This window comes from Heterobasidion irregulare, assembly GCF_000320585.1.
Source record: "Heterobasidion irregulare TC 32-1 unplaced genomic scaffold scaffold_03, whole genome shotgun sequence".
NCBI classification, from domain to species: Eukaryota; Fungi; Basidiomycota; class Agaricomycetes; order Russulales; family Bondarzewiaceae; genus Heterobasidion; species Heterobasidion irregulare.
Window position 1 is genome coordinate 415844 of NW_009258199.1, and position 23381 is coordinate 439224.

Genomic DNA, 23381 nt, shown 5'->3' on the forward strand with positions numbered 1-23381 from the left:
GACTATCAGACGTCAAAACCGATAGTTGTGTGTCCTCGTGTATTCCACCGATGCACTACTTGAGTCAGTGACAACGGCGATGCAATGTGTGACACAATGTCACGCTATACAGTTGCTGGATCTGGTCGGACGCCACTCAGAACTCAAAATTTCCCACCATCGACCAACGTCGTCTACTCACCTTACCTCCCTAGGTTCCTAAAATTACAACATGAGGTTCGTTCTGCTACTCATGTGTACCGCTTTACGCGCAGAAATCTGATATTTGAGTCGCGGAGTGCAGCAGCAAGCTCTCAGTGGCAAGTGTGCGGGGCTCCGTCAAGGAATTGCTCACAGAGGCAACCGGCGAGAAACGCCGCAACTTTGTCGAGACCATCGAGCTTCAGATTGGCCTCAAGAACTACGACCCCCAGAGGGACAAGCGTTTCTCCGGAACCGTCAAGTGCGCTTCATATGTTGTTAGGAGATATTCACAGCATTAACGCCTGCGCACAGGCTTCCCAATGTCCCCCGTCCTCGCATGTCCATTTGCATTCTTGCCGATGCCGCCGACATCGATCGTGCTAAGCAGATCGATCTCGAGTACATGTCCGTTGATGATTTGAAGAAGTAAGTGCACTTCCTGGCATCTCTCGATTGAACGACGCGTCTAATGTTTCATTAGGCTTAATAAGAACAAAAAGCTCGTTAAGAAGCTCGCAAAGAAGTACGACGCCTTCTTGGCCTCTGAGACTCTCATCAAGCAGATCCCTCGTCTTCTTGGTCCCGGTCTCTCCAAGGGTGCGCAGAATTATCGTCCTCCTTAATTCCTGGTCTCACAGCCTTGTATAGCGGGCAAGTTCCCCACCCCCGTATCTCACGCGGAGGACTTGGGTATCAAGCTCACTGAGGTCCGCTCCACCATCAAGTTCCAGCTGAAGAAGGTTCTTTGCTTGGGTGTCGCCGTCGGTCACATCCAGATGACGGAGGACCAGGTTCTTGGCAACGTCATGTTGAGTGCGTTGCCTTCTTTTTACTCCTTTACCTTCGCGTTGCTCAACCATGCTCTCAAGGCATCAACTTCCTTGTCTCTCTTCTTAAGAAGAACTGGCAAAACGTCAAGTCGCTCCACATCAAGACGACGATGGGCAAGCCCATCCGTCTCTTCTAAGCGACGTGGCCTGTTTTCGAGCACCAGCTTTGGTTTCGTCTGTCTGCACGAGACGTCTAGGGGATAATTTGTGGTTCTGGAGTGAGGCGGCGGTCAAAACGCGGGCCGTAATGCATAACATGAAGCCCCGCACGCTTAGACCAACGGCTTTCTGGGGTTGGGAGTCGATTGGGAGCTGATGCGGTCCGTTATTTTGTCTGTTTCTTCCTTGCCTCTACATTTTCTCTCCATCTGTAGCACTATTCGTCTTTCTTCCTGTGTAGGCTCGAGGCGCTGCTATCGTACATTGCATACCCTACATGCTGCATGATTTATGAAATCTCATAAAACTGTAAACCAGCATTATGGGCGACTGGTCTCCTGAACGACTCGACGTATGATAGTACGCGAGGTTACACTGTTACAAGAGGACAATGATGACTTGGAAACATATTCAGTCCACTTGATCCTCCAGCCTCCATTTTCGGCCTCCGTATCTCAACTTCAAGTCTCTCTCGACACCAGGAGGATCGTATGGGTCCTCTCTGTCTACATGCATATATTCGCGACTGTCCTCCGTACCGGGCACGCCAGCGTTGTCCCACTGGCCGGATGGCCACTCTGTGTTGCCGTTGATTCCAGGGGTACGTGCAGTCTCAACGATCGTGTACTCGCAGTGTGGGTAGTGCCCGGAAGTAGTCCCGAACCGTGTCTCGGACGCGCGTGTCACGATGAGTTCTCCCTCGGGTGCGGGGAACCTATATCTCGTGTGCTGCCGTTCCGATGCTCCTGCTACCCGACCTGGAGTGAGGGTCGACAACTTGCGGCGTTCCGCGGGAGATTTGGAGGTGAATGTCTCTGTGCCAGTGACCCCACCGCCGCCTCCGCGGTTCTGCTTCACGTCGTCCGCCGATGTTTCCATGCCGAGGGCCTGCTTGACGGTGCCAAACATGCCAGGGGATGCAGCTTCTTCCGCACTTCGATCGTCTTCCACTTCTTCCCAAAGTTCTTCTCCTGCTCCGGCGGCGCTTCCCGCCCCTACTCCGCTGCCGCCCTTCGCAAGCTTGGTGGCGTACGCGCTCTGTCCACCTACTTGGTCTGCAAACCCGATGCGCTCCGGGTTTCCGGACTCGTCTGCGGCACGCGGAGGCTTGTCCACGCCGTGCGGGGAAGCGCTGTCGTAGGGATGCTCGTTGGCAGGATCGTTGGCGGCGAACCCTGCTCTGGCGTCTTGACCGTGAACGGATTTCTTTTGGCGGTTCGTCGTGGAGGCGACGTGGCCCTGAGAAATCCCAGTGTCCTTGTTCGACTTTTTGCCCGCCGATGAGTAGAGACACGTCGAGGTAGTATAAAAAAGGCGGTTTGGGGTGGGATGATGGCGTGATAAGCGACGAGAACAAGACAATGCAGGAATGATGCTTATAGATTTCATTGTGAGTTTCTCGGTCGAGAGGATCGATTGTGGTTATGTCGAAAGCTGGGATTCAAGAGCCGTCCGAGTCGAGAGGCAAGTCCCAATAACTCCTATGTCGTCACTTCCGATCGAATGCCCCCGCTAAGCCAAATTCTGGACGCAAAAACGCATATTCCAAGAAATTCAAGAGAAAATACACACCACTCACCCTGGTGTAGAGTTGGTGGCATATGATATATCTCCATCCATGAGGTGTCTATCAGAGGTCAAGCACAGGGAAAACATAGCGCGCTTGGCTGGCGCGCCGCTCATCACGCGATCGTTCTCCAAAATCACGTGTGTAGTCGTCACGCTCGGCTCGTCTAATAGAGCTCGAGACGCGTGTTGGACGGGCAATGGACGCACTTGACCCAGACTATGTCGCAAGGACACTCTCGAACCCTCCCTTCGTCTCGATATCTGGCGTATACAACGTGCGATGTCTAGGGAACTATCGCACCCAGCACTCCAATGAGGTTACGCGGGCGAACTTCATGTTCCGTGCTGGAGAAGTATCAGGCATCACAGACGATGGCGAGCTGAGCATGCGTTTCTCTATCCCTGTTCGCATCTGACCAACGAGTGTATTGGAACATGGTTGGACTCGATACAGGGAAGCATCGGATGCACGACCTTGGAATTACCACCGTATACGATCTGCGCTCGGATACAGAGATCTTGAAATACAATACGCCGACCCCTTGCATAGACGGTGTAGAGATTATTCACGTGCCAGTGTTTGAGAAGAAAGACTACAGCCCTGAGATGATGGCCCGGTACGTGTATATCTCTCGGGGGCATATGTCCTCGCATTTCTTGCATGTCTGCATGGCAGCATTGTTATGTTTGCACTGACCAAAGTTGCCGTGGATGGACTCAGACGTTTTCAGCTATATGCCAGTGGGAAAACAGAGGTACGTACTGGTGTTAGATCAATACATTGAGGTATTTTAAATTGTTTCTCAAGGCGTTTATGCAACTCTACTCTGAGATACTAGACTCCGGTGGTCCTGCGTTTGGGACCATACTGCGCCATGTGCGTGACAGACCACAAGACAGCTTTGTATTCCACTGTACAGGTAAGTCTGCAATATTTGAAGTTGATAACTCATCTCACTCTGTATACAGCTGGGAAAGACCGTACAGGGGTCGTGGCCGCAATATTGCTCCTCGTAGGCGCTCTACCTCGCGTCTTGATACAATCTAAGAATTGACGAATCTATCGACACGCATCGCATCGACCAGCTCGCAGGTGTCGATGAGGAAATTATTGCCACGGATTATTCCCTGACACGCGTCGGCCGCGAGCCTGCGCGCGAGATGGTAATGGCACGCCTAGAAAAAGAACCTATTTTCGCTGAGAATCAGGAAGCTGCGCTCAACATGTTCTCCTCGCGGTACGTTACTTCAAACCACACTCATTCGACCTTAGATAGCTGATGCCTTATAAGGCACGAGACTATGATCGCCTTTCTCCGCATGTTCAAAGAGCGGTATGGAGGTGCAGAAGAGTACGCCAGAACGTATTGCGGGCTATCTGATGATGATATTGGCCTTATACGGAGGCATATAGTGGCCCCGATTGATCGAGCTGGACTTTAGTCCGTCATTGTAAAAGTGCTGGGGGGCTGTTGCCGTTTACGCCTTTTGTATCAGATCTTATGACAGCTTGCATTTCCCGTGTATCCCACAAATTCTCTGTCGGCCTCATCGCCACGAGCAAAGGTTTGTTGATATGATTTAAATCCTTATAGGGTTGCTCCCAGAAAGACCCACCAGTGACCCACCCCGTCTTTGGGCAACTCAATCAGATCAAGTGCCAGCCCCGCGGCAATGAAATAGAGACGCCGAGGCAAATGTGAGATGTATCTATATCCAAGGTCCGCAAGTAATATGTTTTAATATACGGCTTTGTCGACTCACTGAACTGACAAAGAAGCAGGAATCGCAGCGAAGACGAAGGCATGGATGACATCTCACAAAGAGAAAGTGTCTGTATGTACAACACAGGATTCTGGCGTGAAATCCTGTGTCCCTATCATGATTTCCGATTGAGGCTCAATCCTCTCTTCGGCTTGGAGCCAGCCTGCCCTTGAGATGATAGCGCTGACGCCAACAGCCCGCCTTGAACCCTCGACCTAGGATTCAATGGGCTCAAAGCACCACCGGACCGCGAGGGTGGCCGCACAGCTGACTGTAACGGTACAGGTGGCTCCCCACCAGTCACTCTCCGTCGCATCAAAGGACGAGATGATGACGGGGCCTCAGATGCGGAGGAAACGCCGTTCGAGAAGCTGTCTCCTGACGTGCCGAGGGCGATGCGGCGAGCTTTCTCGTGCCTTGCCTGCACGGCCCGAAAATGCGAAAGGAGGTCAGCCCATTTGATCTCATCTCGGGCAAGTTTGGACCGCGTGGACATGGCGGAGACTGGCCTGCACATATGCGTCAAAGATCATATGTGTGAGAAAGAAGGGAGAATATGCGCACGGTTTAGGAGCGATATGGAGAAAGCCGGCAGAGTTTACGGCGTTGAGACGATTGCGAAGAGAAACAAAGGCAGAGCTTTGAGGTAGGATCATGAGAAGGCCATAGAGGCACTTGAATAGATAGGGATATCGATCAGGTTCCAAAAGCTGCAAACGAATATCTGAGGATATAGTCAGAACAACAAACCTGATCACAGCAGATTTATTATCACCGACATGTGAAAACGGGTGACTCGATCATCTGTACTAGCTTGTCGACCTGAACCAGCAGTGGCACAGTAATCTCGAGATCAGCACTATAGAAAAGTCACTAAGGCGACGGCAAATAGATGAAAGTAAAGGACGAACAAGATGCTAAGAAGATTAGACGCGTGCTCGTAAGCTTGGGCGAGAAGGCATAAAGAAAACACGGCGACGGCATTATGGCACCATGATCGATATAAGGTCACGAATAGCGCCTGGCCGTCCTGCTACAGAGTGGCAGTCAGCAATCATGACTGAGGTTTTTTTTTGGAGAGAGACATACCCGTGTTTCCAGACTCTTCAGCCTCCTCCGGAAGTCTGCTAATTCTGGTGATGTTATGAGAATCATGTTCAACTTTTGGACGATGACACTAGCGAATTCAAGGTCCTGATCAAGAGCTCCAGTAAGACTCGACTCCAGCACAGATGATAGCGCGCTAACCTCTTCCTTCTCCAGGATCTCAGCAAACGCCTTGTAGATCCTTTCAGTATTGAGGTTGAAACATAGCTGTCGAATGATAAGACTGCCTCGTGTATCTAGCAACCGACGGTCGGTGCTGAAAAGCTCCAGAAGGTTGATCATGAAAGCTTTAAAATAACTCTCTTCCGAGCTTGACGAGATTTGAGCCAACAGTTGAAGATCATGTTTAATGACCTGTAATCGAGGTATATCTGACATGCATGTTGATCAAATAGAGTCAAAACATACCTCCTCTGAAGAATCTGAGAGAGTCTTGAGGAGTGCGGGAAAAGTGCCGTCGTCCATTGCTAGAATCTGTGGATCTGCGCAATGAACGAAACCCTCAATATATGGTTAAACAACAAACCTTCTTTGGCGCCTTCTGGTGCAGCATGATGAGCCATTTGAGCGCAGCAACTCTCGTCTCTTCGTGTTCGCTCAAGAACTGAATCGTCAAAGCATTTACCGTCGCCTGATAGTCAAAAGCCTCTGGATTCTGGGCATCTCGATCCATCTGCGCCGCTTGATGTGTACTCCGCATCGACACCGGCGAGTGTGAACGAGTGCCGTGGGATGGTGCGCTGATACCATTGACGTCCACAGGCGCAAGTCCGCGAGAAGCACCATTATCTGCAGATAGGCTCGCTCGTTTCTGTATCGCGATATTACTAGCTGGCGGAGCTTGCACAGTTGATTCTGCTATAGATTCAGGGGAGCTCAGCTCTCGAGATTGGCCAGGGAGAGTAGACTGGCGGGAGGCCGCCGGTGAATTTGGAGCAGGGAGGGGTGACGGTGGGACGTTGCGTGCGGGAGCTGATGGTGGTGGCCGCTCGGATGTACCTTGTCGACTGGGTGTCTCTGAGGGTGGGGGGAGCGATTGAATGACATTGGCTAGGAGCTTATTGGTACGGTTGGCGGAACTCTGAATCATGGGGACGTGGTGTGCGAGATTTGGGAGGATGGCTGGTATGAGACGGGGAGTGAAGGGAACCAGCACCTCTTGTGCGAATGTTAGGAATTCTGCGAGCCATTGTAGAGCTGTAGACTGCTGGATTTCATCATCTGAAGAGAAACTTAGACAAGGAACTGCAATAATATCACGCGCGTTGCTTACGCTGACTGTCCAACTGCTGTATCAGTATCTCGATGATAGCAGCATAATCGATATGAACGCCCTGTCCAGGTATCCAAGCTATGCATACAGTCAACACTGTATATCATCATGAGATTGCGGTGCACGTACCGCCGGTGTCACGCTCTGGAATATCCGATTCATCTGCTCCGTTGATCTTCTCGTTGTCGTTCTCGTCTAGAGCACTTTCACTGTCTCTCAAAAACACAGCAGGGTCCGCTTGGGATGGGTTCACATCGGACATCTTTTCCTTCTCGGCATCGGGTCGGGTCGGCTCTGCCTGCTCCGCTTCGCGCGCCCTATATTGCTCCTCCTTGACTTTACGAACGATAGTCACTTCACGAATTTCGCGCAGAAATTCTCCCAACTGGTTCTCTGTAGCTATTCGAACGTCTTCAGTGGGGTCCGACAGATATTTACTACAAAGAAAACTGAAGTTAGTACCATCCATGAGAAGGACCATGCAGAGACTTACAGGAGGCCATCCATAAAGTCGGGAAGGTATGTGATGAGCTCCAGTTCTGGGACAGAGTCGAGGACAGTTATCCATGAGACGAGAAAGCTGCGAGTAAATGGACTGATGACATATATCCTGTCGGATAGTAATGGGATGAAGCGTGCAAGAGAGAACGCCTTCTTTGCACCAGGCCTATCCACTCTGTCTAACTCATCTGGATGAGGCACAACAATGCCATTGTCCATATCATTCTCTTCTCGTAATTTTTCCGTCCCAGGATAATGCGGAACATAAAAGGATGCAGACTCTGCGACGATGTCCTTTAACAAGCGGTCAAGCAGTTCGGCGCCGTTCTTGACAGAGAGTTCTGGATCGGCGGCTAGCTTTGCGGAAAGTTTACTTGTAGGGCCAAGTGCCGGACTATGAACGCGAGACTCACTTTACTGAGCGCATCGAATATAGGATTGAAATACACCAGCACCTCCCCCTTCGATACTTTCGCGATATTGTACAGGCACTCTGCAGAGAAATAACGAACTCTGTTCTCGGGATCGTTAAAGCAGATGAGGAGCGGCTCCAGAAACCTCTCCATGTACGGCGCGATGTTCACGCCTAGGGCGATAGCAGTCCCAGCAAGACCGATGAGACCTCCGTTCCGTACATGGAGCGCATTAGAGGTGCTGGTGAACATGTCGGTGAGCTGATCCACAATCTGTGCTATGCGACGCTCATCGCCCTGTTGATGACATTCTCGTATAAGTCTGAGCACATAAAGAGAGTTGATTTAGCGGGGCAGATGAAAAGCATGGGGACACGCACTTTTCGAGATCTAGCGCAGCTGCTTTTCGTTTCTCGTACATCTTGTCCACAAGCTGTTTCGCGATTGTAGAATCTTTGTGTATTTTGTTCAGCATACATATTGTCAGTTGAGCAGAATGCCACGCACCCATGGCAGGAATTCGTTGGGTATCTTTAACTCTCTTCAGCTGGAGGTAATTAGGTCGTGATGGACGTAAGGTTCATAAAGGTTGCCTGTCTTGGAGAAAAGAGGATAATGATAGATCCCAACAACGAATCGCGCTTGCCTCCGTAGGTGAACTTGGTAGGATCTGAAACCAAGTGCCAGTGGCCGAAGGTGGCAGGCGGTCAATAGACGCCAATACTCGCCAATGTGTGAACTGCGTGACCGTCAAACAAAACATGTGACACATAAATAATGCCATTTTTCGAAACCCTCAGGAAGGAACAACGATGAGGCTTCCTGCAGCGAAGATAGACCGAAAAATATCAAAACACATGCTCGAGAGACTTTTCATAATCGTGTTGTACAATAGATAGCCCAGAAGTTCACAACCCAGTCCAAGTGAACGTCTCCTTCAGTTCCACCTCACTCTTCAACCGGATATCTCTCGACGAGGCGCCAACTAGCACCTCGAACACACCCTTTTCTGCGACCCAGGCTTTGCGCCGTTCGTCGAAATATCCAAGAGCCTCTCTATCAAGCACTACGCTGGCCTTGGTGCTCTCACCCGCCTTCAAAGTGACCTTGGTGAAGCCCTTCAGCTCTTTCACTGGTCGCGGGAGCGCCGACGCCGGATCCGAGATGTATACCTGCGCAGACTCGCTGCCATCGAAATTTCCTGTATTTGTGATTGTGAAAGAAACGCTGAAGGTTCCATCGGCTGACACGGAAGTCGTCTCCAGGTCGTTGTATGAGAAAGTGGTGTACGACAAGCCAAAACCGAATGGGAAGAGAGGCTCGACGGAGAGCTTGTCGTAACTGCGGTATCCGACATAGATACCCTGCACAAAACACTTCAATATATGACAAATGGGTGGGGTTGCGATCAAGTACCTCGTTATACAATATCTTCCCAGATGATTCCCCCTTGTCGCCGAACGAAGGATAAGGAGGACTGTCTTCAAGCCGTTTCCTAAGATAGATAAGCAAGCTGTTCATGCGATTCCAGGATGCAGGAGAAAACGGTTCTCACGGAAAGGTGAGAGCGAGTTTTCCTGAAGGGTTTACTTTGCCGAACAGCATATCCGAAAGTCCGTTTCCAAGCTCGTTCCCTCCGTAGAAGGCCTGACGGGCCTGTTTAACACATGTTCGAATAAGTACTCTGTCAATCAAATACCTGGAGCAATGTGTGTGCTTCATCAATCCAAGGCATCTCAACTGGCGTGCCGGACTGATTCACAACAACAGTGTTGGGGTTAGCCTTGAGCACCTCTGTAACCAATCGGTCGGTCAAGCCAGGCAGCCTGTAAGATACCGTTCAGCATGCAAAGAGATGTAAAGCAGGCTCCAACATACTTCATATCAGGCCGATCGAAACCTTCGCTCTCCAGCTCATGGTTCATGCCGACAACAAGGATAGCGACTGAGGCAAAGATGAACAACACAGTCCTTGGGATTAACGAACAGAGACGAAACTCACCATCTGATTCTTTCGCCATCTTGACTGCCTCTTGTATCGCCTCATCCCCAGCCACAATTCGAACAGCTCCAAGTCGAATGCCCCCGCGACAGGTGAACGGGCTCCCGCGCCCGATGAAGCTCGCGTTACTCAGCCTGACCTCGATAGGCACAGGCTCTCCTGCCTTGAGCCCCTTAACCACGGCTCTCAGATCTGCTGTTCCCAACCCAAAGAACGCGTCGCCCGCGGGCGGGTCAGTGGCCAGGTCGATCACACGCTCGCTGTTCACGAAGAGGTTCCCATTGCCTGTAATCGTGAGGCCAAACTCATAGTCCCCGGATTCATCGGGGATAAAGGACGCGCTGTACTATGAACACAAGAACGTGTGAGCGCTATATAATCAAGGGCAATTGGAACTCACGCGAATCCAGCAAATCTCGTTGACTTTCTCCTCATCCTATACACAACTGTCATCAGCTATATTAAACGAGATTGAAAAAGAGACAACGCACGATACCGTCTATCAAGAAACAATTACTCCCTCTCGTTGGCGTGCTCCATACACACTTCTCACCATCTTTCAATTGATTGACCCACCCGTCCAATGGCTCGTAATTCCAAAACTCAACCAACGCGCCATTTCCGCCTTCATACTTCATGTACCCATCCAGCACGGGAAGATATTTGTGTGATGTAGCGCCCACCGTATAGCGGACCTCGGCTCCGAGCTCTTTAGCGGCGACGCGGATGCCTTCCAGTGGGGAGACACTATACGTCTCCAGAAGCCTTGCGGAGCCACCGCCTGAAGTGAACGCCTGCTTTGCGTTGGGCCCAATGACGGCAATCGACTTGATAGAACCGGAGAGCGGGAGGAGCGAGCGGTCGTTTTTGAGCAAGACAATGGCAGACGCCGCTGCGCGCCGGAGGAGAGAACGTAATTGGGGCGTGTCGACACCGTCTTCAGGGCCGTCGAAGGGAATGCCAGACGCATGGGCGCGTTTGAGCAGTTCAAGAATCTGACGCAAAGATGGGCCGAAGAGTGAGAAACTTTCACAGTGGAGATCATCGTGAGACGGACACACCTTGCGAACACGATCGTCGATATCGCTTGGGAAGAGTTTACCCCCGACGAGGGCGCGCTCGACGGCCTTACCACGCATGACTGTAGGCCCTCTGAAAACCCACTATTAGCGACATGCCAGGTTATGGATGACTGAAGACGCACGGCATCTCTAGTTCCACCCCGGCCTTAATACTCTCTGCGGTGCTGTATACACCGGTCCAATCACTCATGATCATGCCCTTGAAGCCCCACTCCTACAGTGGTAATTTGATCAGGAATGGGCAGTATCAACCCGATGGATTGTGCTTTATACTTTTCTGAGAATTTCGTCGATCAGCCATGGGTTTTCAGAAACGTGCAAGCCATTCACACGATTGTATCTGTGCAAACGAAGAATTAACTATGATACAATAACATGCAAAATTGATAATAATGATACGAACGCCGTCATAAGAGCCCATGGATTCGCCTTCTTGATAGCAATTTGAAATGGCTTGAGGTATATTTCTCGGAGTGCGCGCTCACTGACATCGCCTTTCATGGAAGGCCGTCAGCAGTTAGATACACACTCGTGAACATTCTTCGTACTGCTGATAGAGAATCTACAGAAGTATATCGGTCAGTTGGATAGGCACGCCGTATCAACGGATCAGAAGATGAGGTGATACCTCTCAAACTCTTGATCGTTAGCAACAAAGTGTTTGATCGTGGCCGCAACACCCTTAGACTGCAGACCATTAATGTATGCAGCTGCAATTGTCCCGTTCAAATGTGGATCCTCCGAGAAGGACTCAAATCCACGACCACCCAAGGGGGATCGCTGTGTGTTCACGGTGGGCGCGAGAAGAATGTGCGAACCTGGCATTTGCAGTATAAGACAGCGAGGGCCGCTTGCGCTAGAAAGAAAACGTACTTTTGGCACGACATTCATCGCCAAGGGCCTCCCCAACCTCTTTTGCAAGATCAAGGTCAAACGAGGAACCCAGGCCCGTGGAGGACGGGAAGCAGCTAGAGGGTACTCCGTTGAAGACTGGGTCGATGTGTGGAGTTATTCAACTGTGCGGCTCGAAGATAGCTATGACTTACATCGAGTACCACGAACACCGTTGGGCCCTGAACCAAGGATAAGAGGGAGCTCATGCGGCCATAGATGCTGGCCTTACCGTCGCTCATGCGCATAGACGGAACACCTGCCTCTGGAACAGGTTCAGTATGCCACCAGCCCTAATCATGATGAACGGTTCGATTGGAATTCCTAGCCTGATACTCGGAGGAATAGGACACACCAAGCCAGCAAGCATCTTGATCTTCTGAGGCAACGTCAGCTTTGCCAACGTTCCCTCTACGTCAAAGGTTGCATTTGCCATGATTTACTACTCGATCGAACGCGAGATCGATATACTGGCTGTCGGGGTGAGAATGTGGGGAGTCTCGAAGCATTGCAGCCGCTGCGGCGGCAGGGTATATGTACTGGCCAAACTGCATCGGATAATCCTCGGAACTTGTCCCCTGAACAGATGTGGTAGAGACGTCATTACCAACCTGTGACTTGTCATGAGGAAGGGCGCACCTAGTGTGAGGTTAGGGTCTAGCCGGCACTGCCGACGATCGAACCGCTTCGCAAAGGCATCCGTCCACGACAACCTCAATCCATCCCCTCCCGTTCATCTCGCGTTCCGGCCGACGACGGCGTCAATTCGTGCCCGACGCCATCGAATAACACCTCGAGCGGTGGAGCAAGAATGCCAGTCAAACGGACCGCAAAGTCAGTTAACCTATTTCAGGACTCATATATTGGCCTGCTAATTATTATTGGGTTGGCCTGATACCAGGGGGAAGAAGCGCGCAGTGCTAGAGGCTGATATATCCATGGACGTACTTGACGAGCAGAACGGGGGCAGTGTAGCATCGTCGTCGTCGCTCTCTCCTCCGCCGATGCCTGCCAAGAAGCGTACGCTCAAAGTGCCGATATATTTATTTTCAAGAACTCATTCCGTCGCACAGGCAAACGTGGAGAAACCCGTCCCTGTCCAGTCTGTTCAGAACCTATCCCTCTCCGCCTACTCGGACAACACAGCGAGCTCGAGACGCAGCGCGTCCAGTCTCTCATAGATGCTGTCGGCGACATTGATGAATGGGTAGACCCGTACCCCAGCGCATACCAGAATAAGTGGGTCATTTGGCTCGGATACATCGTGACAATACATCTGAACTCGTTATATTGAAAGCTCTGGTTCCATTTCTCGCCGTCGATCCGCTCTCAAAGCACAGCACAACATGTCTAATAAGTCTACTCCTACTGCGTCACCTGAGCTTCTCAAGAACCTCCGTCTCCTCAAACGCCGCCGCAAACAGAGACACATCCAACTACAAGATATTACGCAGGATTCAGACGACGAGAATGGCGCCCGCGCTAAGGGCAAAGCGCGAAACGCCGATCTAGAGGGCACAACATGTCCTGTATGTCTACAAATGGTTCAAGGCGACCCGGACGTCGTGCATGCTCACGTCGACGCATGTATCGCACACGCCAGTATACAAGCCTCACATGTGTCGACTCGCTCGCCGTCCCCAGACGTTGACGTGGAAGGTGACAGTCAGCTGGCTGGCCATAACGACAATTCGGATCCTTGGGAAGAGATCACCACCGCAGATGGCCACTTTCGTCTCCGTCTGCGTGCAGGCACTAATCATGGTGACAGTGCCCGCAGACTTGGCTTCGCGGTGCGCGATCGCACGCTCGAAGACGTGGATGACGAAGTGGATATAGATGGAGACGATGAAGGCGTGTTCGGCACAGTGCAATTCACTGAAGCTGATCTACTTGGTGGGAGTACCATCGCTGCAGATACACGGAGAGAGGACGGTGCAGACATTATGAATCTCGCGCAGAAAAATCTTGTCTCGGGTGCTTGGGACTATGAGCGAGAAATTGCACGCGCAAGGAGCGTTATGGATGAGAAAGCCTTGATTGCTGCTTTAGAGGCCAAGATGAAATTCTTGGTTAGTCACTTTCAGTTGTTCCTTGTATGCAATTGTCTGACAAGAGGACATCAGGAGTTTCCCAGCCCCTCTGGCGTGGCTGGTGCACCATCCTGTCGAATTTGCCTTGATCCATACACTGAACCCACCGTTAGCACAGGGTGCTGGCATACATGCTGTCGTGAATGTTGGCTGCGCTGCCTCGGATCAAACAAGTTGTGTCCAATCTGCAAGCGTATCACCGCGGCGACAGATTTGCGGAGGGTGTATCTATAGCATTTTTTCCCTGTATTGAGTTGGACATCGGATCTTCATTTGCTTTAATGGCCTCTGCATTTCACGTTGACTGTAATACTACGGGGCTTTGTTAGTTTATCATCTTCTATTAATGAAGGACACGAGACAAGGAAATGAACGCTCATATCTGGCCTTGATATTTCTCCATATTCACTCCTGCCGAAGCGGGTGAATCGGAGTGTCCAGGTGAAGGGCACTACCACAAAGGTATAATCACAGCGACGAACGAAGCAGAAAAGGACAAACAAAGTGGGGAAATTGAGAAGAAGAAAAAAAAAACAAGTAGCGCATGCACAAAAAGCTCACCTTATGATGCTACCTCGCCCTGAAGTTCACGCGGGCGCTCATATCAAACTCAGACATTCGAAAGCAGTGATGCAACAATTATTTTGAAGAGATGAGTAAGGACTAGCATGGCGATGCAGAAAACAGGAGTCGATGCGATGCGGATAAGATGCGGGGGAGCCGGAATACCCGATGTGAATTATGCCAGCGGGCTCATCAGTCTGCGCGTGCAATCGTCAGCGCGTGGACAAAGAAGAATATGGGAGTGGGAGCGTACTTGATGAGTGAGGGTTGCGGGTTACTCCGCGTGTATCCCACATAGATGATGAATGGTATCCAGCCGTAGTGCAGCACGGTCTGTGGCCCTTCAGTGAGTAGGCGTTCAATGGTGACGATATGTGAAGTGAGGACTCACGCGGCCTAGCTCGACGGCGCGGATGATTCGCTCCTATGGTTGAGACATATGTCAAGGCAACAGGGCATATACAAAGGGCGCTGCGCACCTTGGTTTCTTCGGAAGGCATCGTGCTGGATGGAACTGAGGACGTCGCAGGCCCGCGAGTTGGAAAACGAGCGGGTGCTTCGGCGAATGCCGGGTAACAGGTGGCTGACACGCGGCACCGCGGCAGGACAGCGCTTCGCTCGACGCCCTGCAAATCCACTTCACAACTTCCATGACCGTTCGGAGTTGTGGAATACTCCCTCCAGCATTTTTATTACGGTTCCAAGGCTTGTCTCCGAGGAGGACCAGCAAGGCAACGAGCGTCGGCCCTCTTTCCTCCGATTCCATGATCGCGGTCGCATGACAGCAGCGGTTGAGATGCTATCCATCATTGTTCGATGTCCTGAGTTCACCATCGAAGTTCCGGGACGTATGGATTCGTGGAATACTGCTGTAGGCGCTTAGACACTAATAGGCCTATCAGATCTTCTGTCTGCTTCTGTCTGTCCCCGCATAACAAGACCCTCATCACCTTCTGCAGACTGATAAGTCTCACTGTCTCATCGTCCTTGTGTATCTGCACTGGTCAAAATCATCAGGTAGTGCGTGCGCAATACTCTATTCAGACGCGGCTGACTTCATGTGTTTCGCCAGCTACTTGGACAAATGACGTTCATCCAGGAAACAGCGACTCAGAAAGCCATCCGAAATCAAGCCGTCCTCGACGCCATCTTCTCATACTCGTCTCCGGGCACCATTCTTCGCATGTCAAGAACATGTCGACGTATCAAAGACCTGGTCGACTCATACATCCGTGCAGCGTTTAACATCAACCGCCACCTCTCCCGATACTTTCCTGATCCTATAGCCTTCCGCTCTATGCAGGCTCGCACCGCTTCTCTGCTCTCAGGGTCGAATGCTCTCCAGTTTCTCGACAGGACAACCTACCCTGATACCGATCTCGACCTCTATGTGTTCCAGGAGTGCACCGGTGAAGTCGGGAGGTTCATGCTCGAGAATGGATATCGATTTCTGCCCACCGAGATGCAAGATGCCGACTTTGAAATTGCTCTTATTCAGCGGACTGTGATGAACACCGTTTATCCCGGACCCCTCCGCGGGGTCTTCCAGTTTGTCAAAAAGTCTGACAACGGGGAGGACTTGAAGGTGGAAGTAATATCTACCACGGCACCGTTTTCATGCGTGCTGTGCTCTTACTCGAGTAGGTCCAGTTTTTACCTCATGTGCCATCTCTGTGGGCTGATAAATTTTACGAAGCGTGCGTCATGAACATGATTAGCTACGAGAAGGCGTATTCTTTGTTCCCCCGTGCTACTTTCGAGGACCGCACTTCTTTCATCTGCACCAACGTCCCTTGGCGCCGTGACGTAGCAATCAAAAAATATACGCAGCGAGGCTGGGACGTGCTACGAAGCCGCCGGGCATATGTTATTCGCGACGACCTGCTATCAGTTGAGCGAAGACTTGATGACGCCTACACTTGGACCATGCCCTTAAATGTTGAGGGCATACCGCCTGTATCACTCTCGCCAAGCTCCTCCAGCCTCAAATCGGACCCTGTCTCGATCTGCTGTTGGCGCTCCATTGGACAGCAATCAGACAGCAGAACCTGGGACCAGCTCACTCGAATAGACAATGGACTCCTGTCGTTGTTGAAGTTCCGCTATATCATCCAGGATGCGACACTTGCTCGTCACATAGCCGGGCTTTTACATTGTATAGCATCTCATCGTGCTGCGAACTTAAATCGCTAGTACGTTTTTCTCTTTGAGTATTTTGTTCGCATTCAGCAGCTGACTTCCAGCATTCAGCTATGATGCAGAGCTGATCCAATTCTGCCAGGAGTATTATCGACGCTGCAAAGAGATACGCAGTGCCTGAACAAAATGTATCCAAATGGAAATGACACCGAGTGTAACGCCTCAGTGTTGTCATTGGGTTTCTATGGGCTGGCACTCAGTTTACATGCCTTCCTGGACATGGACTATATTGTGTCATTATCACAAATAGCACTGCAGCATTGTGTATCCTTGCCTGACTTGATACTTGGCCATCGATGAGTTGTATTTCCTCTGAAATAGATTCGCCTCTGTGTATCATTACAATTCCTGGCTCGTTCTCTGCCTAAAAGGAGTCCTTTTTCCGCTAGTCGTAAAGAAAGGTTCGCTGCTCAGGTAGCCTTCGATCGAACAAGACAAGTGCATAAGGACGAGTTAGATGCTCGATTATGTAATTATCTTCCCCACAGGGCGCTTAACTTAGCTGGAGACTTGCCAACCGACCTGGACGATATACCATGGATCCTCACTCCAGGCATTCTCAATTCAACCAGAGGCCTCCGAAAACTGGCCCAATTGCTCTTGCATCGAGGCACATGGATTTTTCTCTTTCAAAGTCGTCGCCATCGCTCGACGAATTCACAAGACATCCTGCACCCTCGCGAAAATCTTCTTCGGCTTCCTCACCATCTCTACTCGCCTCCAGGCCGATAGCCACAAATTCCAGGATCAAGCAGGATGAAAAGCTGAGGAAGGATATGTACCTTGCATTTGTGAATAATGCCCTGCAGCAAAAAGCCATGGTAGGTGCCACTCGATATCTTATTATCAACCAGCAGCCTATATCGCTAAATTGGACACAGGGCATCTGCGAGCCGTTTGATGAGCTGGTTGAGCAATTCAATATAAACAAACCCGACAACGATGCCCCATCTCCCGTGCCTCAGCTGCGGCTTTGGATACAGGCTTTGATGCACGTAGTATCCCGCCTCGAGCGATCGCATTCTGCTTTGGTCGAAGCTGTTGTGCGGATACCCTGGATGACAATGGAAACCACTTTCGTGACATCATACACGTCGTTTATTGGGATATTGGTCAGTGCACGACCAGAATATCTGTCGTTGGTGTTGGGGGAGATTGCACATGGATTCACATACCGTGCGTTTTTTTCCAGCCGTCGTCATCAGTCTGAGCCAACCATGCTTTGCAGAATCCGGTCTACAAGCGCTACATGCTGGCCTGCCCGAGAGCTCTTCCTTCCCCCTCACGCGCCGCGTGGTTTATGACCGCATACATCATCTTCTGCAGCATCTCCTTTCACTCATCCCCACGCTTCCTTCGACTCTTCAACCGCTCCTAGTCCGCAAGTTTCCCCATAAGAGACAAAGCCAGGCAGCGCAAGTCACGTACATCCGCAATATGCTCCGAGTCACGGAATACTGCCCAGAAATCGCTGATAGACTTCTTTCAACGATCGTAGACCGAGCTGTCCAAATAGATGTACGTCTGTTTCTGGCTTAAATTCGTCTTCTCTCAATTTGTCTTTCAATCGTAGGTTGAGATCCAAATCGAAATCGAGGAGCTCGAGGCCGAAGACGCTGCACAAGAGCAACCCGAGTTGTTTGATTTAGATCCATTTGACACCGTTGTTGGTCAGGAGGGTGATCTTGATGGATCCGACATCGAGTCTGATTCTGGAGAGCTGAGCGGGGATGATTTCTCCGATCTTTCTTCTGAAGGAGGTGATCTTGACAATGAACGCGCCGAGCCATCATTAATCGTCAGCCACATACAAGATATGGTCAACAAGCTGGATTCTATCCTAAAGCTAGTATTTGATCACTTCGATCGCACCAATACCGCTGCCATCGCAGTATCCGATCCTATACCTAGAGCTGACATCGCCCGCTCCGACTCGCCGCTATCGGCGCTCGACAGCAACTCCACCCCCACACTCACTGCAGAGAGCAGCAAAACGCTCCGGCGAAACCAGTTCCACACCCTCCTCTCCATCTTCGACCGCACGATCCTGCGCACGTTCAAATCGCGGTACACGCAGTTTTTGCTCTTCTGGTATGCTTCGCTCGATCCAGAGTTCAGCGACATGTTCCAGGGCGAGCTCGTGTCGAAGGCGCTGCTCGATGCGGACCAGCCCGTGGTCACCCGTGCCGCGGCCGCGAGCTATATCGCGAGCTTCGTTAGCCGTGCGCAATTTGTCGACCAGGAGTGCACGCGGAGCGTCATGCGCCTTTTGTGTGGTTTCTTGCGCAGCCAGTTGGACGTGTATGAAGCGGTCGCGAGCGCGGGGCTAGTGCACTCGGCTGGTATGGCTCCGCAAAATGTCTTCTATGCTGTCGCGCAGGCGGTGTTCCTGATTTTCTGTTTCCGATGGCGGGATCTACTCGAAGACCAGGGTGAGGATGTCGACGAATACAGCTCTGTACCAGGCCATGGCCCAGACAAGAAGTGGATGCCAGAGCTGTCCATCGTGCAGCGGATGGCGACGTCCTTGCTCAATCCCTTGAAGGTGATCGCCCATTTGCATCATTGTGACGTGCTGAGGCTGAACTTCATGTAGCACTGCTCCGAAAACGTTGTGCTGCAGTTCGCCCGCATCTCTCATGCCACGGGCCTTGTCTACGTCTATCCGATCATAGAGGCGAACAAACGGCTCGAGTTCACTCCGAATATGCCAACGCCACATTCAAATGGCACGAGGGTTCAGGCGTTTGTGTCGTTCAGCGACAACGGCCTCGGCGAGCTGAACACGTTCTTCCCCTTCGACCCTTACAAGCTGCCAAAATCGAAGTCCTATATCGAGGGCGTGTATCGCGAGTGGTCGTCAGTAGCCATAGACGAAGAAGAGGAGGAGGAGGACGGGGAGGATGACTATGGGGGGGAGGAAGAGGAGGAGGAGGATGTAATCGGTCAAGCGATGCCTGGGATGGGGAAGCTGGCTGCCGGGACTCGCGACGCGGATGAGCTGGGGGCATCATTTGGAGGCATGAGCATCAGTCCTGCACCGTTAGCTGGGATCGCGGGTATGGTTCGCTAGCCAGTCGCTGGGAAGATATTTCTCCTTCTACATGTGGATTGTTTGATATATAGATATCTATTTTTCGAGGCCCGGGAACAAGACAATTCGTGCTTCCGACTGTCATTTCCCCATCGTTGGGATAAGTTTCTGCGGTTTGCTTCAATCTCGGCAGCCGATCTGCTGGTCCGAAATTCGGCGTGACATGGTGGAATGAAACTCAGACAATCGTAGAAGGAGTATCGCCGAACGTCTGCATACATAGTTTGGGAGGATCGTCGTACATGGATGGGTACGCTAAGGTGCTATTAAAAGCTGTTTGTGTTATAATGCATGCTTCTCTTCAGATCGACGATCAAATTCCCATCGACGTCGATTTTAGCTTGCATGGAGGACATGTTCACCGCTCGAGGCGGAAACTCGAGACACCACTCGAAATGACCTGTAAACACGGAATTACATTTCAAGCATGCGCTGGATCGAGCGAGGACGCGACTTACAGTCGCACTCCTGATCCCACGCGTCAGCGACGATCTTGATCTGGTCCCCCTTCAGTACGGAGATGGTGATCATCTCGGGAGCGAAGGGCCTTCCACCGGGACGCGGGAGATCGATTTCTACTTTGTACGAAGTCTCAGTCGGGATGTAACGAGGCGTAGGAACGGATGCGGGGGGTGCCGAGCGCCGAGCGCGGGCGAGGGGCGACTCGGGTTGAGCAGGTGAGCACGCAGATGTCGACATCGAGGAGGCAAACAGTTCGTCGCATGAGATTGACGCGGGCATCGTCGACGAAGGCTCAGAATTTGGGTCCGGTGGCACTATGCCGAGGGCGAAGAGAGGCGGACGCGTGCCAGAGATCGCGGAGGCGCGGGGTCGCTTGATCTGGAAGGATCTGGGCAGCTTGAACTGAGCGACGGCGTTGACTTGTGCAGTCAGCGTGCTCAGTCCCGAGAGTTGGCCGGATGACACGCTGGCGTTGAGGTCTCTAGAGCTCAAAGCAGATGGCATCGCCGGGGGGCGACTCAAAGGCTCCGCAAAGGTCTGATCCGGGATGACCATGCTTTGGCTGCGTACCATCCCTGTTTCATAAAAGGGTATGAGTCACTGTATGTCTTATGGAAGGTGCGCGCTCACCTACGATACTCGCCCTCTTGGAAGCGCTGTGCGCATGGGAGAGCGTTGCGTACTGAAAGGGTTTCTTCGGCGCTGTTCCATTGCCAGTCACGACTGGGGAATTCGTGCTCTTATGAGATATCCGAGAGATGGATCCACTCAGACGGCGATCTCTGAGTGGAGGAGTGAAGCATCGTGTCGAAGGATGGCCCACGAAGCGTGAGCTGATGGACATTGCTGGTAAAAACGTGTGCTCAAGATTTCACGGTATTGAAAGAGGCAGTATAGCAACAGAAAAAACGAAGTGAGGTCCACGGGAGATAGTAATCCACCTTGCGGTGTTGTTGAATTCTGGACTGGCAGTCGTCGAGCCTGAAATCAGTAGCTCCCAGGTGTTGAAGTCGAAAAGATGTCAGTATATCTGACCGGAAAAACATGGCGCCATAATATTTGATACTTCACCGTACTTTCCTACCACTAAGCTTGTATACTTAGTTTAGAGATTCAAGTTGGAAGTGGCAATGGTGGCATTCCGTAGCCACAGATCTCAGCCTGCGCACGTGCCTACTTATTTCCCACACCTCACGAGGTTGTCGGTGATTGGCGCGAATTTACTGGTGCGCTGTGGCATTCACCCTCGCCGCAGCCCTGTGGCAGTCAGTGGCTGCTCCCCACAGCTGGCAACCACCACCACCACCACCACGGCGACACTCACTTGCATCGATTATAGATGCCGTTCGTTTGTCTTGTATGCACAGCATCACAGCCTGCGCGTGGCGAAAACTCATGCTTCTCCACCAAATGTCCAAGGTGGCCTCAAAGCGATCGTGTTTCGGAGCCTTGGCCCATGATCGCAAGAACAAAGCGCTTTGATTCCTATGCCTTGCCTAGTGCTGTATTTAAACACAGATGACCCTGAGTGGTACCCTTCCCTCGAACTCACCTCCCCTTGTTAAAGCCCACCCCTCTTTCCTCTGACTCTTCCTCGAATTATATTGCAGACATGTCTCCCGATACCCAAATTATGCGCGCGCCATCGCCCATTGCTACCCTATTAAACACAAAGGCTATCTCTGATACCCTCTTTTCCTATTTGACCCCTGCCTCCCTCATCCGCACAGCACTCACTTGTCGAGCTGTGAAGCTCGCAGTGGCCACCTACATGCACGGCGCGTTCGACATCAACAAGCATCTATCCCGCTTCTTCCCAGATCCCGTCGCCTTTCGGTCTCTCCAGGCGCGTACTGGCTCGTTGATCTCTGGCTCTAACGCCTTGCAGTTTCTGAATCGCACGGTGTACAAGAAATCCGACATCGATCTCTATGTGCCACAATGGAATGCGAAAGTGATGGTCGAGTTTCTTCATTCACTGGGTTATGAGTATTGTCCGTCCCCCGAGTTACCAGATCTGCAGGCAGCTCTGGAGCTCGACTCTCCGCCGGCTCAGTCTAGCAGCATTTATGAGTTGCGCGGCGTCATAACCGTTTTGCGATTCCTTAACCCAACGTTAAGCAAAGATGGGCCTCTGGAGGTCCAGGTTATGACCACGAAGGTCCCGGTCGAATGTGTCCTGCATTTCCATTCTAGTGAGGAACTTGCTTTCTATGTCGGTGTCTCGTAGGGTTCTGAACTTCGTTCTTTTAGCCTGTGTCATGAATGTCATCAGTTTCAAGGCGGCTTATTCTCTGTATCCTCGCGCAACTTTCGAGGACCGATGCACTTTGGTTTGCACATCGGATATCAAACGCAAAAACATCGTCTTCACCAAGTACGGAACCCGGGGGTGGACTATCTGCACGCGAGCCATGGAGTGTTCGCGTTGGGAAAAAAGCTCGCAGTCGGCCTTTTCCCGTCGCATCCGTCGCGTCGCCGACCGATTCACATGGAAGCTACCTCTTGACATGACGGGGGTAGACGTGCCACTGCCGCGCTTTGGCGCCCTCGAGGCGCCCGACCAGGTCGTCGGAGAGTGCTGGTCGCTCGTACCCGAATTGCCACTGGTTCGGTACATGGGTCCCTCAAGACCGCGATTTCGCGCGCCCCATGCCCCACGAGCAGGTGTGCCGCATTATCAGAAGCGCTTCGTGTATGGTGCGCGGACTCCCCCGCGGGTCGCGGCCCCGCGCGCTATTCCTAGTCCTGAGCCACCAGCATGGAGTCTGCGAGCGTCTGCGCCTGCCTTTCAGCCTCGAGGTATCAAGGCGCCCGAGACCATCACGGACGTCCAGGCCGCACTCAGAAAATACATGGAGCTCAGGCCGCAAGTGTCTGAGGGCCCCAAAAGTCGTGCGAGAACTCAGAAGTGCGTTACTCTTTCCATGTTGGCCGAGCTAGTCACTAATTCTACGTCAGGCACGAGTCGTATCATCCGTCTGGATCGAGAGCTGGATTCGCTTCTGGCAATTTCCTTTCCCAGTTCCATAAGATGAACATCGTGCAAGCCGTGTGATAGTCATGAGCTCAATTTCCGTCAGCATTTGTGGAAGGGGGATTGTATTCTACTATTCTATATCCTGGTATCCGTGATTGTGTATGATCTTGATCTTGTATTTTACGGGCCATCAAGCTAGCATTGGGCCTTAGGCT

At 51.7% G+C, this 23381-nt stretch overlaps 11 protein-coding genes across 11 annotated transcripts; 6 read left to right on the top strand and 5 right to left on the bottom strand.

The window, feature by feature from the left end:
- Positions 1–143: 143 nt before the first annotated feature.
- On the top strand, positions 144–1491 carry HETIRDRAFT_62337 (uncharacterized protein). The gene is made up of 6 exons (XM_009544961.1): positions 144–216; positions 284–442; positions 496–609; positions 665–780; positions 832–996; positions 1053–1491. The coding sequence occupies exons 1-6, from the start codon at positions 212–214 to the stop codon at positions 1148–1150; spliced, it is 657 nt and encodes a 218-aa protein (XP_009543256.1). The 5' UTR covers positions 144–211; the 3' UTR covers positions 1151–1491.
- On the bottom strand, positions 1456–2209 carry HETIRDRAFT_380890 (uncharacterized protein). The gene has a single exon (XM_009545160.1). The coding sequence runs from the start codon at positions 2079–2081 to the stop codon at positions 1584–1586; it is 498 nt and encodes a 165-aa protein (XP_009543455.1). The 5' UTR covers positions 2082–2209; the 3' UTR covers positions 1456–1583.
- A 729-nt stretch (positions 2210–2938) lies between these two features.
- Positions 2939–4184, top strand: HETIRDRAFT_155130 (uncharacterized protein; the record flags this gene model as incomplete). Its single annotated transcript, XM_009545161.1, has 7 exons — positions 2939–3116; positions 3196–3358; positions 3463–3496; positions 3550–3661; positions 3711–3754; positions 3828–3979; positions 4034–4184. 7 exons carry the CDS (start codon positions 2939–2941, stop codon positions 4182–4184), a joined length of 834 nt encoding a protein of 277 aa, XP_009543456.1.
- A 238-nt stretch (positions 4185–4422) lies between these two features.
- On the bottom strand, positions 4423–8480 carry HETIRDRAFT_471964 (uncharacterized protein). The gene is made up of 16 exons (XM_009545162.1): positions 8307–8480; positions 8180–8252; positions 7800–8121; positions 7379–7743; positions 7027–7322; positions 6886–6963; positions 6460–6833; positions 6139–6267; positions 6021–6086; positions 5754–5966; positions 5595–5699; positions 5417–5538; positions 5285–5364; positions 5070–5229; positions 4506–5014; positions 4423–4451 (listed from the first exon to the last, which is right to left on the bottom strand). The coding sequence occupies exons 1-15, from the start codon at positions 8308–8310 to the stop codon at positions 4621–4623; spliced, it is 2781 nt and encodes a 926-aa protein (XP_009543457.1). The 5' UTR covers positions 8311–8480; the 3' UTR covers positions 4423–4451; positions 4506–4620.
- A 227-nt stretch (positions 8481–8707) lies between these two features.
- On the bottom strand, positions 8708–12210 carry HETIRDRAFT_123490 (glycoside hydrolase family 3 protein; the record flags this gene model as incomplete). Its single annotated transcript, XM_009545163.1, has 16 exons — positions 8708–9163; positions 9216–9294; positions 9355–9446; positions 9499–9625; positions 9678–9744; positions 9802–10147; positions 10293–10796; positions 10863–10953; positions 11006–11097; positions 11157–11223; positions 11287–11367; positions 11512–11701; positions 11757–11873; positions 11930–11956; positions 12007–12067; positions 12130–12210. The coding sequence occupies 16 exons, from the start codon at positions 12208–12210 to the stop codon at positions 8708–8710; spliced, it is 2478 nt and encodes an 825-aa protein (XP_009543458.1).
- A 502-nt stretch (positions 12211–12712) lies between these two features.
- Positions 12713–14147, top strand: HETIRDRAFT_155133 (uncharacterized protein; the record flags this gene model as incomplete). Its single annotated transcript, XM_009545164.1, has 5 exons — positions 12713–12794; positions 12848–12989; positions 13072–13433; positions 13527–13846; positions 13901–14147. The coding sequence occupies 5 exons, from the start codon at positions 12713–12715 to the stop codon at positions 14099–14101; spliced, it is 1107 nt and encodes a 368-aa protein (XP_009543459.1). The 3' UTR covers positions 14102–14147.
- Positions 14148–14606: 459 nt separating this feature from the next.
- HETIRDRAFT_170155 (translocase of outer mitochondrial membrane complex, subunit TOM7) lies at positions 14607–14931 on the bottom strand (the record flags this gene model as incomplete). The annotated part of the gene is made up of 4 exons (XM_009545165.1): positions 14607–14628; positions 14685–14764; positions 14823–14855; positions 14911–14931. 4 exons carry the CDS (start codon positions 14929–14931, stop codon positions 14607–14609), a joined length of 156 nt encoding a protein of 51 aa, XP_009543460.1.
- A 584-nt stretch (positions 14932–15515) lies between these two features.
- On the top strand, positions 15516–16751 carry HETIRDRAFT_415457 (uncharacterized protein; the record flags this gene model as incomplete). The annotated part of the gene is made up of 3 exons (XM_009545166.1): positions 15516–16071; positions 16128–16623; positions 16682–16751. The coding sequence occupies 3 exons, from the start codon at positions 15516–15518 to the stop codon at positions 16749–16751; spliced, it is 1122 nt and encodes a 373-aa protein (XP_009543461.1).
- A 406-nt stretch (positions 16752–17157) lies between these two features.
- Positions 17158–19349, top strand: HETIRDRAFT_380901 (uncharacterized protein; the record flags this gene model as incomplete). The annotated part of the gene is made up of 5 exons (XM_009545167.1): positions 17158–17451; positions 17512–17806; positions 17859–18148; positions 18204–19175; positions 19227–19349. Coding segments are annotated over exons 1-5 (1965 nt in total), but the record flags the coding sequence as incomplete, so codon positions are not given.
- A 641-nt stretch (positions 19350–19990) lies between these two features.
- HETIRDRAFT_449361 (uncharacterized protein) lies at positions 19991–21030 on the bottom strand (the record flags this gene model as incomplete). Its single annotated transcript, XM_009545168.1, has 3 exons — positions 19991–20124; positions 20183–20761; positions 20817–21030. The coding sequence occupies 3 exons, from the start codon at positions 21028–21030 to the stop codon at positions 19991–19993; spliced, it is 927 nt and encodes a 308-aa protein (XP_009543463.1).
- A 768-nt stretch (positions 21031–21798) lies between these two features.
- Positions 21799–23244, top strand: HETIRDRAFT_449362 (uncharacterized protein; the record flags this gene model as incomplete). The annotated part of the gene is made up of 3 exons (XM_009545169.1): positions 21799–22381; positions 22440–23097; positions 23148–23244. 3 exons carry the CDS (start codon positions 21799–21801, stop codon positions 23242–23244), a joined length of 1338 nt encoding a protein of 445 aa, XP_009543464.1.
- Between the last annotated feature and the right edge of the window lie 137 nt (positions 23245–23381).